Genomic DNA, 17,409 nt, shown 5'->3' on the forward strand with positions numbered 1-17,409 from the left:
TCAGGAATTAATTTTATCCTAACACTAGGTAACAAAATAAAAATTATTATATTCTTTTGAAAAATAAAAATACACCTCTCATTCCACTTTCAAATCTAGTTCTCTATGTTTTTAATTCTAAACCTATAGAAATTTATTCAATTGTACAAAATTCATTTGTATCTATAGTTATTTTAACTATCTATATGAGTAGTAATAATTAAGAAAACTTAATATGTTTTTGAGGTAATTTAGGTAAAATAAAGAAGTGGAACGATAAATATCCATATAGGAAAGTACTAACGTGTGAATAATGATAAGTAAATTATATAGTACATTTTTTTAATAATTTTTCACAATATATATATATATATATATGTCCATTAGATAAATTGGATATAAATAGATATTTAGTATGAGCAAATTAGATCCCAACCCAAGATCATTAAACTCATTAATCATGTGGTTATCTGGTCTAATTAATCTCCACATCACGTGCCAAGCAGCTGCCTCGAGGACATAAAGGTATGTTAACCAACAAGCGCATTCCATTCCCACCAATATATCATAAAACCCTAGCCACCTCTTCTCGTCTAGGTTTACGTCCACGCTCCAGAGAGCCGCCGCCGCCGCCGCAATGGGTCGTATGCACAGTCGCGGGTAACCCGCCACTGTCACGCCTCATCTGTTCACTTCGCTAATCTCTCTAATTTGTCTTCTCTAATCTTGGTCGATTGGTTCGCAGGAAGGGTATCTCCTCTTCTGCTTTGCCCTACAAGAGGACCCCTCCGAGCTGGCTCAAGATCTCATCTCAGGATGTAAGGATTTCGTATCTTCTGCACTCGATCTCGTTTGGAGTGTTTGATGGATGTTTTTGGATTCTCGCTGTCTCGCAGGTGGACGACTTCATTTGCAAGTTCGCCAAGAGGGGCGTGACGCCGTCGCAGATTGGTGTTCTCCTAAGAGATTCTCATGGAATTGCCCAGGTCAAGAGCGTTACTGGGAGCAAGATCCTTAGGATCCTTAAAGCTCATGGTAAAGTTGGCAACTTTATGGATTTTTAGATTAGAATTTGATTTAGGTTTTTGATTGTTGGGATCGGTTTGATGTTTCAGGGCTTGCACCGGAGATTCCTGAGGATTTGTACCACCTGATTAAGAAGGCCGTGGCTATTAGAAAGCACTTGGAGAGGAACAGGAAGGATAAGGACTCCAAGTTCAGGCTCATCCTTGTTGAGAGCAGGATCCACCGCTTGGCTCGCTACTACAAGAGGACCAAGAAGCTCCCTCCAGTGTGGAAATAGTGAGTTTCTGTTCCTTGAAACTTACCTTCAATGCTAGTCTTTATGTTGGTTTTAGATAACAAATCTGTTTTTACTTTGTATTGATAAAGCATGTTCTAAATTTAGTGGCGAGATCTTAAAACTTTGCTGGTTGGTATGAGAAACAACTGCAAATCAGTTCTGCATAGGGGGGAGGATTGTAATTTCGTAGTTACTCTCATATTGCAAAACAAGTCCTTTTCTTGTTAGTATTAAGAATGGCCTCATTGTCTATATGTGGTTGATCTTCTACCTTGGACTAGATGTTAGGACTGTCTGCAGTTGTAGCAATTAAACAAATGGATTTTAGTGCAAAATACCAATAACATCATCCTTGTTTAATGCTGCCATAGGTTCACAGTCGAGGTTTCTTTTGGCACCTTGTAAGGTTATTTACATGAAAATGAGTGCTTACAATCCAACAGCGACAGCCTCGGTTCAAGTACCACTGATTAGTAATAAGCAATCTATATCAACTCATTGATGAACTTTACTGGAATTGCAGCTTAACAATGGCATATTTGCTCCACACATCTTTGGGAATTCTTGATATTTATCATGCTAGGTAGTGGGCCTCTGCAGCCAAAATATTATTAGCTTTACATTGATTCTAGAATCATTGAGTTTCATGGTATCTAACCATTTATATTTTGCTACTACATATGTGCATAGTTAACTAAGATATGGAGTGCTTCACAATGCAGACCTGTGTGCTCAGCCATGTGTGTCCTTCTATAGTTGCCTTTAATAGTTATTAGGGGGCTGTTATTTTATTTTAATTTTAATTTATTATATGTTGTATTTCATGTCACAAGTAAATAAAATCTTGGATTTACTTAGCATTAAGGGTGGCAATGTGCTGATCACGAGCCAGCTGGGCTTTGCTCGTGTTCAGGTCGAGATTAAATTTATCGAACTTGAACACCTGCTGAGCTGAAATCCTAGCTCGTGTTCAGCTCAAAAAGAATTCGAGCGTGCTCATGTTTGGCCCATTTGGCTTAATGAGCTTAGTCTAGTTCGTTCACAAGTCAAAACACAATTCATTTAGTCCATTTAGAGCTCAACTAGTTCTTATTCACTTAACAAATAATCAAACGAGTTAGATATTATAGAACCCATAAGTCATAACATTATCATATCATGGAGAAGCTAAAAACAATAGCTAAATTGAGAATCAATAGTAATTTAATGGCTATATTACTTATTAATTAAGTATAAAGTTTTAACCGTTAGATTAAGTAATCAAGCTATATTGAGCCGAGCACAAGCAACCTGAGGCTTGCTCATTTATATTCCGCGCCCAAATTATGATTTGTGCTCGACTTATTTTATTAAATGAGTGAGTCGATCTTGAAAAAAAAATGCATGCTGAACTTGAATTGTTTGCGCACGAGTTAGATTGATAGCCCTGCTTAGTATCACCTAAACAAGCACACATTTCTTTCGTGTTTTTCTTCTTTCTAACATTCCTCCAACAATCTTTCATGTACTTGAGTTGATTAATTTCTACTTTGTTGCTTTGTGCAGTGAATCCACCACCGCCAGCACTCTTGTGGCCTAGAAGTTAGCAGTTAATTAATTAGCACTTGAAGTTCACTAGAATTTTTTAAGTTCTTGATCATATTGGAGAAGTCAAAAACGTCTCTATTTTATTTCATCTGTTAAACTCGAGTGCAACCCGTTGGATGTTTCAAAGTTGATTCCATTTATGTCATGCGCATGTAAGCAGTAGTAACGAATATGATACTATTCAGATAATTTGAGATCCGAGAGACAAGTAAAATTTCATGTTTTCTAGTTGGTCACTGAAATTTTAATGATGCTTCAAGCAAAACATTGGCATTACAGCTAAAGTATAATTGTTGCGACATGTACATTAACCAACAAAGAAGTATAATCGTCAGAGCTCATAATAGGAGATCGACAATGGCCGACTAGATATGTTGTTCTGCAACATGTAACTTTGTCGTAACATAAATGGTTTGGTGTGCTTTGTTGTTATGTTAGAAGATGGTTTGATGAAACGATCGACTATAGTGAATTAACTCTCTCCTTTTAAGGATAGAAGATAAAGAAAAAAATAACTGAGTTATTTTTTTATAGGTGTAAAGAAACTGTTTTTTTTTTAAAAATATTTCTGTAATCGAATATTAAGAGTACAAAAAATATGGAAGTAATTATTATTATTATTATTATTATTATTATTATTGACATTTTAGCAATCAAACACCCCTAATAACTTGTTCATATGACTTAATTTTCTCTTTGTTACAGTTTATGGTTTATAGTCTCTCCCAAATTCATTCATCTTTTTGGGAAGAAAAGTCTTGCAATGGTACTAGTCGTGCAGAAACATGCATAGCTCGAACAGAAGCACTTGTGAACTTGAGTTATTCTGCTGTCAACGGCAGTTTTGTTTCCTTTTTATTAATTTGTAATGTTGGAGAAAGGAGAAAGTAAACAAAATTAACAAAGACCACCAACTTGAAACTTGGTGGGAATCTGAATTTAATAAGAGGAAACAAAGCCACGTGGTGGTTTCAGCTTCCTCCCTGTCCTCACACCTCAAAACACCATTCTAGGATCATATAGTCTAATAGGGAACTACAAATCATGCCTCATGCATACATCTTACTCTTTCTGATATACACAACGAAGCTTCCAAGAGATCTACAATGCCTTTCATAATCCAATTATCTAAGCATACTGCGAGCCAAAGATATCAAGTAAAAAAAAAAATTAACATAGACCTGAAACAGCATTTATTAGGTAATGCGAGCAGTATTCGAGCTCGAAGAAATCAAGTAAACTATTTAATAATTACAACAGGAAACTGTGTTGAACTAGCCAAAGAGATGGCTTACACTACTAAGAAGAGTTTTCTTTTACAAGACCGTAAGAATGCAACAAATAATAAAATAAAATAAAATAAAATAAAGGGGGGAATACAGTAGATATCAGTTTCGGAAGACCTTCGGGCACCGTCGTCAGATTTTCACAACCCCAAATCTTTAAACCGGAGGGATGGGAGACGCTCTTTTTTTTTTTTAAAAGAAAATAGAGATGCTCTAATCATTTCGTACTTGGATAGCAGCTTACCCATTTAACTCTCGTTCGAATGCAGTAAAGGTTGTTCGAACATTGGGTCCGGAGAGTCTTCTCACGCTGTTGCTGCATCTTCCGTCTCTCCAGCAACTACACGGCATTGCCTCCGTCGATAATAAGTAGCACCGGCTAGTCGGACCATATGATATGTATCACTATCAGGGGCAACCTCTAACCATTCAGGTAAGGCTGTCAAATTAGGACAACCATATATTGTAACAATACGTAAGGATGGAGCTACCAGACTTCCATTCCTATCAAGGTCAGGCTCTAACCATTCCTTCCAGGCTGTCAAATTAGGACACTCGCCTATTTCAAGATATTTCAACGAGGGAAATATGACTCCTCCTCCTCTTCGGTCCCCATAAAACTCGCTTCCGATTTGCTTTAAACAAGGCATCTCCCCAATATCTAGATAGTAGAGGCACGGCAACTTGCCCAATGGCGGAAGGAATTCGCACCTCTTTATGTCAAAAAGATAAAGCCATATTAAATTTTCATATCTGGATAGCAGCTCTATCCTCGTCATCCAACTTGGGAACCTGGTGCCATCATAGGAATACATATACAGCCTCTCTAGAGAAGGAGGAGGTTGTAGACTATCAAGCACACGGTTCTTTATCGTGTCTTCTTCTGTCGGCGAAGGTGCTGCCTCCTCCTCCTTGTCAGATGCAAATCTAGCACGACAACAACTTCTCACCAATGAGTTCATGCGGTCTATTATGTTACCTGAGTTTCCTCTTTCCTCACTACCATCAGACTCTGAACCAACATGTTCCCATTTCAGCACTAGATGCCTCAGGCTCGTCTTTGCGATCAAGTTTGCCTTCTTAGCTTCCTCTGCATCTTTCACTTTAGCGAGACCATAGATTAATAATGTACCTCGGAGCATATTTAGTTGTTGAAGCTCAGCAATGGTACGTCCTGGCTCTCTGCCGATAGTGAAATAGTGAAGCTTCTCCAGTTTACTTAGCCTACCCACAAACCTAGGAGGCAGAGCCTCCGTTTTGGTCCCATCAATGTCTAATATTCTGAGGTTAGTCAGCTTACTCATATCTCGAGGCAGCTTTCTAAGTTGATAGCAATACGAGAGGTTCAAAACCTGCAAACTATGAAGGTTAGTTATAGCCTCGGGCAATGTTTCTATCAGACTGTTTAACAAGTGGAGGAGTCTCAAGTGCTTTAGTCTGGGAATTGTGTTCTGTAACGCAGTGATCACTTCCTTGTCTTCTAACTTTGGTAGATGTAGGACACGCAAGTATGGAAGGCCTGATAGTATCTCTATGTAGCATGCTTCAGATATTGGGCTCACAGAAATGAACGAACGCAACTTCCTAGCTTTAGAAATTTGACCTATTATCCCCCTCCTTTCAGGTTCAGGAAGATGACCACCCAGATCAATTGACAGATACCGCCATTTCTCTGGCTTCCCTAGTGTTAATCTGGCTTGGAATGCAAACTCAGGTCCCGCAATAAAGCAAGCAAGGTCATGGACCAGATCATGCATAGTGTATTCCACTATTTCTTCGCCATACTTGCCACGACGAATTAAACCTGTCTTCTGAAAGAAAGATTGTCGTAGAAGAATCCTAAAATACATACTGCCGATATCCTTCGGATGCATTTGGCTTCCAGCATCTCCAGTCGATGAAATAAAGCCTTCAGTAATCCATAACTCTATCAACTCCTGCATAACAAACACATAGTCCTTGGGGAACAAGGAGCAATACACAAAGCATTGCTTCAGATGAACTGGAAAATGTAAATAACTCAATCTTAGTGCTGGTAAGATGTGTACTCTATCCTCCTCTTTTATTTCCCAAATTTCACTGTCCCTAATTTCAATCCACTCTCTTTTCTCCTGTTTCGATCCCATGAGACCTCCCAGGGACTTCGCCGCTAATGGCAATCCGCCGCACTTCTCGACAATTTGTTTTCCTATAGGTTCCTTCCAAGAAGGGGATGGGCTCTTCTTTCCGAATGCTCTCTCACAGAACAAATTCCAACAATCATCAAACTCTAAACTCTTTAACTCATGTGAATATTGAAGAGTACCTGTTATGCTTGCAACTTTATGGTCACGTGTCGTGACTATCACTTTGCTCCCCGATCCCCCGCAGCTGATCAAAGATTTTAACGCTTGCCACCCAAAATCCTGATGAGCCCACTTTAGATCACCGTCGTACCAAACATCATCCAGAACAAGGAAAAATCTCTTCCCCCCGATTATTTTAACCAATTCTCTTTGCATGTTTTCAAGTTCCGAGAGGGGATAAGGTTCCTGTTTAACATTATGAATTATTTTCTTGATGACTTCGCGTAGTTTGAAATTTTCTGAGACACAGACCCAGATCAGTGGCTTGAACTGTCTCTCAATCCTCTCATCATTGAAGACCATTTTAGCAAGGGTTGTTTTCCCGACTCCTCCTAACCCGACTATCGGGAGGACAGACAATTGCTTATCGTTGTCCTTCTCAAGTAAAAAGGTCATAACCTTTTTCCTGTCATCATCTCTTCCATAGAACTCTTCTTTCTCACTTATATGCGAGAAAGTTTCTCTCTCCCAAGAGGAGGCCACTTCCGTGTGGACGGAAACCTCACTATTACTGGGCATTAGGTTTTTCAATATTTCCTTCGCCTCCAAAATATCATTTAGCCTAGTATTAATTTCCTTAATCTTTTTGGCTATTTCGAAACGGAATGCAATTTGTTTTTTGGAGGAGAAGAAGTCATGTACCTCTGCGGTGATGGGACGATTGCTGCTGCTGCTGCTTCGCCGGAGTGCCTCAACTTGGACGTCGTCCAACACATCCTCCGCATCGTAAGCCATGTCCTTGAGCTCCCAAAGCCTTTTGAGATCTCTTTCATCAGTTGTAACCATTTTGTCAGATAATTCTAGCGCATCTTTGATATTTTTTAGTGTCTTCTCCAACTTGCTAAGGTCTCCTTTCAGACCATAAAGCAGTCCCAGCTGCCTCCAAATATCAGAGCTCAACCTCTCTATCAATGGCTGCAGAATGGTAAGAGCAAGATCCGCCATAATCTCTCTCTCTCTCTCTCTCTCTCTCTCGTGGACTAATAATCACGGTCCTGACACGAAACTTGGGAGATTGTTAAGTAGGGCTCGGGTTTGTTGGCATCTTTCCTATGCTTCCAGAGAGAGATTGAGTAGGCAGCCGGCTTAGATGATTCCTAACTCTTTTCCTTTCCACTTTGCGGACGGTATCAATCCCTATCGTGAGTAAAGTTGTATATGGATAGAGGAAGATAAGTATAAAGTACAACATTAATTAGACTATATATTTGAAGAGTGTAACTTAAGTAGGATAAATTCTGTGTATCAAAGAGCTAATTCTTATTAAGGCCTGCTCATATTAATTCTTCCGTCAGAAGATAGGAATACATGAGCATGGGGAAAAGTATCCACCTTTTAGAAGGATGTGATAAACGAATATCAGGACTTTATTCCTTGTCTCTTATAGTTAAAAGATATGTGGCTTGATTTCTTTCCCCATAATACGTACTTAGAAATATTGTCCCTAGTCAGAGGAGAGAGCTTAATACACACGAGAATGAGATATGAGCTAAATCATACTAAAACAGTCGTTAAACCGCGATGCATAGGAAATTTCTTTTACAATCTAGTGCCAAGAAGGTCTGCAGATACTGGACAATAACTTAATTTGCAGTCAAACTCAGACAAATCCTCAGCTGGAAATCAATCCTATGAAACAAAACACTCAAAAATTTCGTCAAAATACTAAAGAAAGAAATGTTTACAAGAATGCTTAATGTCATAAAAATCGATAGAGGAAGAGCATACCCATTTTGCATGTATGCTCGGCAACTCATGTATTAAACTGGCCCTTTTATTTGGATATGAACATCAAACCTACTTACAAACCAGAGAATATATATGCCACCATGTTAGAGAAAAGTTCACTAGTGCTTTAATGGAGAATAAACTGCTTCAAATCGAAAGCTCCGCTGGTTCTTCATAGTCCATTTGCACATCTTCCTATTCGTCCAGTGTGAAGACAACTCTAATGTTGAAGGTCTTGCGAATTTATTCACGAGTCTTCCCACTTTGCTCATTTCTCTGACAGTTCGGCAACTCAAATCTAGCAGTCCTTATTCACCCAAAACGTAGTAGAATAAGAATATATATATATATATATATATATCAAAAATAGGATAAATTGGTTTGAGCTGTAACATTGAATTGGCGGCTGTATATAGAACATGATTGATAATGTGTTTGGTACCTATGAGATAACGACCTGTAGGAGGCTGGAATAGAGGAAATACAAATGAGCAAGTTATTAGTGAGGGCCAATTCGAACTCGAGCCTTCAAGCTCAATTCGCCCTGTACAAGTCTTACTTGAGTGAGCCAAATCAATTAGGTCAAGTTAGAGACAGAATATAAACCATTAGACTTTGATTTAATAGTTACAAATTATTTATAGTATAAATTAACATTATATACACATATATAGCCGGGTTGTGATCATACTCAGGCTCAAGATTATTAATTTTGAGCCAAATTTCTCATTCAGGATTACTGAACAAGAAATTTCCTTGCCTACCAATATGAGAGAATTTGGCGTATTTGAAAGGATTCAAAATGCTAAAAGATTCAGTAACAACATTTCGGCTCCTCCAAGACATGGAGGTTTCTTTCTTCAGAACCATAACAAGCACTAAGGAGTTCATCTCCACCATGAATCTAAAATTTGGGTTAACCAGCTTCAATCCCATCCTCAGCACCCAAACTTCCACAACGCCTCGACAGGAACCGGTTCCCTAGCAACCCACAGAACCTAATCATACCCGGCTTAAAATTATTTTTGAGCCTAATTTCTTGTTCACAATTGGCCATTAAATTTCCAATCAGGCCTGTTTTCTGAGGCACGATTAAACTGGTAGAATTACAATCGCTCACACAGATCCCTTCCCTAATAATATGGAAGAATTTGACCTCTCTAAATGTATTCAAAATGCCAAATCATTCAGCAACAACACCGCGGGGAGGTTTCTTCCTTCAGAACCATAACAAGCTCTAAGGAGTCCATCTCCATCATGAATCTGCAATTTGGGTTAACCAGCAACCCACACAACCACACCATTCTGTGGATGCTTGAAGGCAGTTTATTAATATATCTAGAAATGCTACATTTATAGATGCATCATCTAAACTGAAAGCACTACTTAGTTTTATGTAACTTGTAAATCGTCAGAGTTCATATCAGGAGATCAACTATGGCCGACTATATATGTTGTTCTGTAACTTGTAACTTTGTCGTAAGATAAATTGACTATAGTGAATTAACTCTCTCCTTTTATGGAAAGAAGATCTTAAAAAAAACTGAGTTATATTTTATAGGTAAAAGGAAATTTTTTTTAAAATTTTTAAATCAAACATTAAGAGTACAAAAATTATGGAAGTAATCATCATCGTTGTTATTATTATTATTATTATTATTATTATTATTGATATTTTAGTAATCAAACACTCCTAATAACTTGTTCATATGACTTAATTTTCTCTTTGTTACGGTTATGGTTTATTGTCTCTCCCAATTCATTCATCTTTTTGGGAAGAAAACTCTTCCAAGCATAATACGAGCATAAGATTTCAAGTAAAGGTAAAGCTAAGTAACTAATCTTTAGCTGATCGGATCCACAAGCGTATTATCCGATTTATTTGAAATTCAAAATAGAAAGATAAATCTAAATAACTAATTTGACTCGACTTAACCCATATAGTCGGATCGTAACAATTCACCACGCTTCCGACACCTTGTTCTTAAGGTGACTAGTCTCTCACGTCCTTGTACTCATATAACTTGTCGTGCCAATCGGTAGATTCGGGTTCGTCTTCTTTGAGTCCGCCTAGGAACATAACGTGGGCTGGTTAGCGCTTACATTTATGACCGAGGGTAAATCGGTCATCACAGTAAAAACACAAGCATTTTTTTCGGCGCTCTTCCAAGTCGTTGGGCACAAAGCGGCGCGTGATCATCTGTCGGTTAGGCTGAGCTGTTGGTGCAGTCTGAGTCGGGGTAGATGCTGTCTCTAGTGGGTTGTGGGTTTGGGCCGCCTTTCTTCTCTCCTCCTTGCGGATTTGGTTCAGTTGATCCAACTTGGATTCCATCAGAACAGCTAAGGAGAAGGCCTCTTCAGAAGTAGTGGGCCTCAAAGCCTTGACTTCAGCCTGAATGTCAGGCCTAAGCCCACTAATGAAGGTACTCTTCAGGGCCGAGTCAGACCAGTTAGTGACTCGGTTGCATATCCGCTCGAACTCTTCCCAGTAAGCTCGAACTGTTGTTGACTGAGTCAAAATGTAGTCTGGAAAATCAAGCTTGACGGTCCGAGCTTGGATCCCAAAATGTGGTCTGTCATCATGAGCGAAGGAAGTGACCTCGGGGTTGAGGCTGGTCTCGTGGGTCATAGGCCCACGAGTTTGGGTCATGTCGCCCCCGGGCTGCGCGCGAGTTTGGCTCAGTCTGATGATGCAGGCCCACCGGTTCATTCCATCATTCATCCTCGAGCTTGTACTCGTGCTCAGGGTTTTGTTCATGGGTTCCAAACTGGTTCACACAAGGTGGTCGAACCGGTTCGCAAAAATTTAGCCTGCCTCAAAAATCTTGCACTTCATCTCCTTTATTCCAATAACCTAACCCTATGGATGAATTTGGAATTGGGCCCAGGGGTGCCGCCACAGGCTGCATGGGGGGCGGCAGCGGCTGGGCTCGGTCAGGGTTCACCGGCAGTCGACCCCTGGCTGGTCCTTGCAGCGGTGGAATGGCAGTGAGCGGCGGTAGAGGGCCAAACACTAGCTCGGGCTCGAGCTGTTGCAGCGGCGGTCCTGGTGTGTTGCCGGCCGGTCCACCGACTCCCGGCGGCTGCGGAAGGGACCAATGGCCTCACTGCAATGGAGCAATGGCGGCGGAAAACTGCAGCGGAGCTACCCCGACGTAGGGGTAGCTTCTCGCGGCTGTGGCTGTTGAGTTTGGCCACCCGGCGATCGCCGGCGGCTGCTGCGGTTGCCACCACTGGCCGGCACTCGGCCCTAGGAAGCCAGCCGAGGCTGTCCGTGGTCGTGGGAGCGTCGGACCTGCGGCCACCAGCCGCGAATTTGCTGCAACACAAACCACCACAGCTGGCAGTCTTCCAGCCAGTGCCGGCGTGAAAGGCAGCCTGGGCTCGGGTGCGGGGGCCTCACGGAAGAAATCGGTCGTGGCGGTAGGGGTCATGAGCGCCTGGACAGCCACCGGTTGGAAGTTAGGGTTTTTGGCCCTAGCTCCCACCGCGGGTGGTGAAGATGATCTCACGGGCCGTTCCGTCATGGCAGCGGCATCTAGGGACGTCTGCAGGGCCGGAGGGGTCCCTACCGCGATCGAAGGAGGGGTTGAGGCCGCGATTTGGGCCGGCTCATCCCCTCCCTCACGGGTTGATAATGGTGGCTGCGTTTGGCTTTGTCCCATCGTGGCCAACAGCGCTAGTAACGTAGGTCGGTGGAGGGCGACTAGTAAGGCCTCCGTCAAGGTCTGGATCGAGTCTTTGAGGGCGGTTTGGATCTCCTTCGCGTTCTCCTTCAACTCGACCGAAAATGCTTTAAAATAACTTTTGCCCACACCGGTGGCTCGTCGACGACCATTGCTGGGATTGGAGGGGGTGCCAGATCAACTCATACAGGAACAGAGATGAGATCATGGTCCTCCATGGTCGATGCCTCCTCGTTGGCCTTGGAACGCGTGTTAACTATCTTCCGAGGAACGTTAGCTCAGATACCAATGTTACGGACTAGATCTGGAACGATCTGTTCATTGGATGATTATGAAAATTTAGGTGGAGGTAGCCTCGTGAGTTAGGATTCTAATGGCTCTAGTTTCACCTAAAATCAAAGGTCGAGATGAAAAGATAAAAATAAAATAGTGAAGATACGTCAGGCAGAATGGTAATATCCGACGTTGCAACGATCGTCGGAGGGTGGTGGACAACCAAGGGTGGTGGTGGACAGCCGTGTAGTATGGTGGCTGCTGTAGGTAGGAGGTGGCTAGGGTTTGAAAGCTTGAAGGGGATTTACGGATATGATCTACTCCTATGAAGATAAAGGCAATCCAATGTTTAATGTCAAAAGATAAGAACGAGAATAATAACTGGCTAAACTCAGAATTCTCTCAATGATGATTCATATCAACTCATGTTCACCCCTATTTATTAGAGTAAAATACCTAACAGATCGGATCCACATGCGGATTATCCGATTTATTTGAAATTCAAAATAGAAAGATAAATCTAAATAACTAATTTGACTCGACTCGACTTGACACGACTTAACCCATGTGGTCGGATCGTAACACGCATGCATACATCTTACTCTTTCATATATACACAACGAAGCTTCCAAGAGATCTACAATGCTTTTCATAATCCAATTATCCGAGCATAATACGAGCCTAAGATTTCAAGTAAAAAAAAGAAAACAAATTAACATAGACATTTATTAAGCAAGTATTTGAGCTCGAAGAAATCAAGTAAACTATTTAAAAATTACAACAGGAAACTGTGTTTGAGCGAGCAAAAGAGATCACTTACACTACTAAAAAGAGTTCTCTTTTACAAGACCATAAGAATGCAACAAATAATAAAATAAAATAAAATAAAATAAAGCGGGGAATACAGTGGATATCAAGTTCTGAGACCTCCGGACACCGTCATCAGATTTTCACAACCCCAAATCTTTAGACCGGAGGGATGGGAGACGCTCTAACTTTTTTTTTTTTGTTGAGAAAATGGAGATGTTCTAATCATTTCGTACTTGGATAGCAGCTTACCCATTGTTAAGCTCTCGTTCGAATGCAGTAAAGGTTGTTCGAACATTGGGTGAGATTCTTCTCGCGCTGTTGCTGCATCTTCCGTTTCTTCAGCAACTACACTGCATTCCTCCGTCGATAATAAGTAGCACCGGATGTTCCCATATCAGGGACAAGCTCTAACCATTCGGGCAAGGCTGTCAAATTAGGACAATCGCTTATTTTAACAGTATGTAGGGATGGAGCTATCCGACTTCCATTCCTATCAAGGTCAGGCTCTAACCATTCCTTCCAGTCTGTCAAATTAGGACACCCGCTTATATTCAGAGTTACCAACGAGGGAAATATGACTCCTCCTCCTCTTCCGTCCCCATAAAACTCGCTTCCGATTTGCTTTAAACAAGGCATCCCCCAAATCATTAGACTCTTGAGGCGCGGCAACTTGCCCAATGGCGGAAGAAATTTGCACCTCTTTATGTCACCAAGACACAGCCGTGTTAAATTTTCATACCTGGATAGCAGCTCTATCCTCATCATCCAACTTGGGAACCTGGTGCCATCATAGGATTCCATGCTCAGCTCCTCTAGATAAAGAGGAGGCTGTAGACTATCAAGCACATGGTTCTTTATCGTGTTTTCATCTGTCCGCGAAGGTGCTGCCTCCTCCTCCTCCTTGATACGTGCAAATCTGGCACGACCACAACTTCTCACCAATGAGTTCATGCGGTCTATTATGTTACCTGACTTTCCTCTTTCCTCATCACTATCAGATTCTGAAACATTTGAATTAGAAAGATCATATTCCCATCCCAACCCTAGACGCCTCAGGCTCGTCTTTGCAATCAAGTTTGCCATCTTAGCTTCCTCTGCATCTTTCACTTTAGCGAGACCTAAGATGGTCAAATCACCTCTGAGCATATTTAGTTGTTGAAGCTCAGCAATGGTACGTCCAGGCTCTCTGCCAATAATGAACATTGGAAGCTTCTCCAGTTTACTTAGCCTACCCAAACAAGAAGGCATAGCATATATTCTGACCTCATCAATTCCTAATATTCTGAGGTTAGTCAGCTTACTCATGTCTCGAGGCAACTTTCTAAGTGCACCGCAATACGAGAGGTTCAAAACCTGCAAATTGTGAAGGTTAGTTATAGCCTCGGGCAATGTTCCTATCAGACTGTTTGACAGGTCGAGGAGTCTCAAGTGCTTTAGTCTGGGAATTGTGTTCTGTAACGCAGTGATCAATTCCTTGTCTTTTAACTTTTGTAGATGTAGGACACGCAAGTATGGAAGGCCTGATAGTATCTCTACGTAGCATGCTTCTGATTTTGGGCTCACAGAAATGAGCGAACGCAACTTCCTAGCTTTAGAAATTTTATTTATTTTCTCCCCCCCTTCAAGTTCAGGAAGATGACCACCCAGATCAATTGACAGATACCGCCATTTCTCTGGCTCCTCTCGTTTTAATTTGCCTTGGAATGCAAACTCAGGTCCCGCAATAAAGCAAGCAAGGTCATGGACCAGATCATGCATAGTGTATTCCACTATTTCTTCGCCATACTCGCCCCAACGAATTAAACCTGTCTCCTGAAAGAAAGATTGTCGTAGAAGAATCCTAAAATACCTACTGCCGATATCCTTCGGATGCATTTGGCTTCCAGCATCTCCAGCCGATGAAATAAAGCCTTCAGTAATCCATAGCTCTATCAACTCCTCCATAACAAACACGTAGTCCTTGGGGAACAAGGAGCAATACACAAAGCATTGCTTCAGATGAAATGGCAAATGTAAATAACTCAATCTTAGTTCTGGTAAGATGTGTACTCCATCCTCCTCTTTTATTTTCCAAATTTCACTGTCCCTAATTGCAACCCAATCATTTTCCACCTGTTTCGATCCCATGAGAGCTCCCAGGGACTTCGCCGCTAATGGCAATCCGCCGCACTTCTGGACAATTTGTTTTCCTATAGCTTCCTTCCAAGAAGCGGATGGGCTCTTCTTTTCGAATGCTCCCTCACAGAACAAATTCCAACAATCCTCAAACTCTAAACTCTTTAATTCATGTGAATTAAGAGTACCCGTTATCCTTGCAACTTCGTGGTCCCGTGTTGTGACTATCACTTTGCTCCCCGATCCCCCGCAGCTGAGCAAAGATTTTAACGCCTCCCACCCTAAATCCTGATCAGCCCGACTTAGATCACCGTCGTCCCAAACATCATCCAAAACAAGTAAAAATCTCTTCCCCCCGATTATTTTAACCAATTCTCTTTGCATGTTTTCATGTTCCGAGCGAGGATAAGTTTTCTGTTTAACATTATGAATTATTTTCTTGATGACTTTACTTAGTTTGAAATTTTCCAAGACACAGACCCAGATCAGTGGCTCGAACTGTCTCTCAATCCTCTCATCATTAAAGACCATTTTAGCAACGGTTGTTTTCCCGACTCCTCCTAACCCGACTATCGGAAGGACAGACAATTGCTTATCGTTGTCCTTCTCAAGTAAAAAGGTCATAACCTCTTTCTTGTCATCATCTCTTCCATAGAACTCTTCTTTCTCACTTATATGCGAGAAAGTTTCTCTCTCCCTGGAGGAGGTCACTTCCATGGTGACGGAAACCTCACTATAACTGGAAACTGGGAAATTAAATCTGTTCTTCTTCTCCTCAATATCATTTAGCCTAGCATTAATTTCCTTAATCTTTTTGGCTATTTTGAAACGGAATCCAATTTGGTTTTTGGAGGAGAAGAAGTCATGTACCTCTGCGGTGATGGGACGATTGCTGCTGCTGCTGCTTCGCCGGAGTACCTCAACTTGGACGTCGTCCAACACATCATCCACATCGTAAGCCACGTCCTTGAGCTCCCACAGCCATCTACGAACACGGTCAGCAGTTTTAGCCCTTTGCTCAGCAGAATAGAGCACAACGTTGATATCTTCAAGTGTCCTCTTCAAGTTATCAAGGTCTCCTTTCAGACCACAAAGCAGTCCCAACTGCCTCCAAATTTTAGAGCTCAACCTCTCTATCAATGGCTGCAGAATGGTAAGAGCAAGATCCGCCATAATCTCTCTCTCTCTCTCTCTCTCTCTCTCTCTTGTGGACTATAATATTCACGGTTCCTGACACCAAGCCTGGAAGATTGTTAAGTAGGGCTCAGGTTTGTTGGCATCTTTCCTATGCTTCCAGAGAGAGATTGAGTAGGCAGCCGGCTTAGATGATTCCTAACTCTTTTCCTTTCCACTTTGCGGACGGTATCAATCCCTATCGTGAGTAAAGTTGTATATGGATAGAGGAAGATAAGTATAAAGTACAACATTAATTAGACTATATATTTGAAGAGTGTAACTTAAGTAGGATAAATTATGTATCAAAGAGCTAATTCTTATTAAGGCCTGCTCATATTAATTCTTCCGTCAGAAGATAGGAATACATGAGCATGGGGAAAAGAATCCACCTTTTAGAAGGATGTGATAAACGAATATCAGGACTTTATTCCTTGTCTCTTATAGTTAAAAGAGATGTGGCTTGATTTCTTTCCCCATAATACGTACTTAGAAATATTGTCCCTAGTCAGAGGAGAGAGCTTAATACACACGAGAATGAGATATGAGCTAAATCATACTAAAACAGTCGTTAAACCGCGATGCATAGGAAATTTCTTTTACAATCTAGTGCCAAGAAGGTCTGCAGATACTGGACAATAACTTAATTTGCAGTCAAACTCAGACAAATCCTCAGCTGGAAATCAATCCTATGAAACAAAACACTCAAAAATTTCGTCAAGCTCAGGGAGAAATAAAAAAATGTTGACAATAAATTCAGCTAGACTAATGCAGCGATTATAATTTCAAATAATCAATACATAACGTTTTAGAGAACATCTGAATATCTGATTAAAATGAAGGTTGGTCAAATTAAATCACCATCTGAATATATGCTTGCTACGCAGAACAATATCCTACAACATCTGGCCACAAATAATAATGATACAAGAAGAAACTTATTAATCGTGACGATTGAACAGCACTTTTATATCCAGATTGGAAGAAGTCAAACGTGACAACGGTATGAGATATATCATTGATTATAAAAATCCAAAGCCTATATAATTCAACACATTTAGCAAGAACCCCTTAACCATGTTGCATCAAAGCTATCCAACTAATATTAATAAATATATCTAGTT

At 41.0% G+C, this 17,409-nt stretch overlaps 3 protein-coding genes across 3 annotated transcripts; 1 reads left to right on the forward strand and 2 right to left on the reverse strand.

Moving 5' to 3' along the window:
• The first annotated feature begins 500 nt into the window (after nt 1–500).
• Nucleotides 501–3,088, forward strand: LOC140778426 (small ribosomal subunit protein uS15-like). The gene is made up of 5 exons (XM_073123126.1): nt 501–639; nt 725–797; nt 876–1,014; nt 1,095–1,281; nt 2,828–3,088. Exons 1-5 carry the CDS (start codon nt 617–619, stop codon nt 2,859–2,861), a joined length of 456 nt encoding a protein of 151 aa, XP_072979227.1. The 5' UTR covers nt 501–616; the 3' UTR covers nt 2,862–3,088.
• A 968-nt stretch (nt 3,089–4,056) lies between these two features.
• LOC140778675 (disease resistance protein RGA2-like) lies at nt 4,057–7,467 on the reverse strand. The gene has a single exon (XM_073123499.1). It carries the CDS (start codon nt 7,443–7,445, stop codon nt 4,461–4,463), a length of 2,985 nt encoding a protein of 994 aa, XP_072979600.1. The 5' UTR covers nt 7,446–7,467; the 3' UTR covers nt 4,057–4,460.
• Nucleotides 7,468–12,963: 5,496 nt separating this feature from the next.
• Nucleotides 12,964–17,352, reverse strand: LOC140776909 (putative disease resistance protein RGA1). Its single transcript, XM_073120743.1, has 2 exons — nt 16,678–17,352; nt 12,964–16,484 (listed from the first exon to the last, which is right to left on the reverse strand). The coding sequence occupies exon 2, from the start codon at nt 16,283–16,285 to the stop codon at nt 13,343–13,345; it is 2,943 nt and encodes a 980-aa protein (XP_072976844.1). The 5' UTR covers nt 16,286–16,484; nt 16,678–17,352; the 3' UTR covers nt 12,964–13,342.
• Between the last annotated feature and the right edge of the window lie 57 nt (nt 17,353–17,409).

The sequence above is a fragment of the Typha angustifolia genome, chromosome 15 (genome assembly GCF_048772165.1).
Source record: "Typha angustifolia cultivar Huaian chromosome 15, ASM4877216v1, whole genome shotgun sequence".
Classification (NCBI taxonomy): Eukaryota; Viridiplantae; Streptophyta; class Magnoliopsida; order Poales; family Typhaceae; genus Typha; species Typha angustifolia.

What these genes read in the sequence shown, in the direction of transcription:
- LOC140776909 (XM_073120743.1), bottom strand. Translation starts at nt 16,285, where the DNA reads ATGGCGGATCTTGCTCTTACCATTCTGCAGCCATTGATAGAGAGGTTG.
- LOC140778426 (XM_073123126.1), top strand. Translation starts at nt 617, where the DNA reads ATGGGTCGTATGCACAGTCGCGG. An exon ending in TCAAGATCTCATCTCAGGAT is followed by an intron (nt 798 to 875) that starts GTAAGGATTTCG and finishes GCTGTCTCGCAG; the next exon opens with GTGGACGACTTCATTTGCAA. An exon ending in TAGGATCCTTAAAGCTCATG is followed by an intron (nt 1,015 to 1,094) that starts GTAAAGTTGGCA and finishes TTGATGTTTCAG; the next exon opens with GGCTTGCACCGGAGATTCCT.
- LOC140778675 (XM_073123499.1), bottom strand. Translation starts at nt 7,445, where the DNA reads ATGGCGGATCTTGCTCTTACCATTCTGCAGCCATTGATAGAGAGGTTG.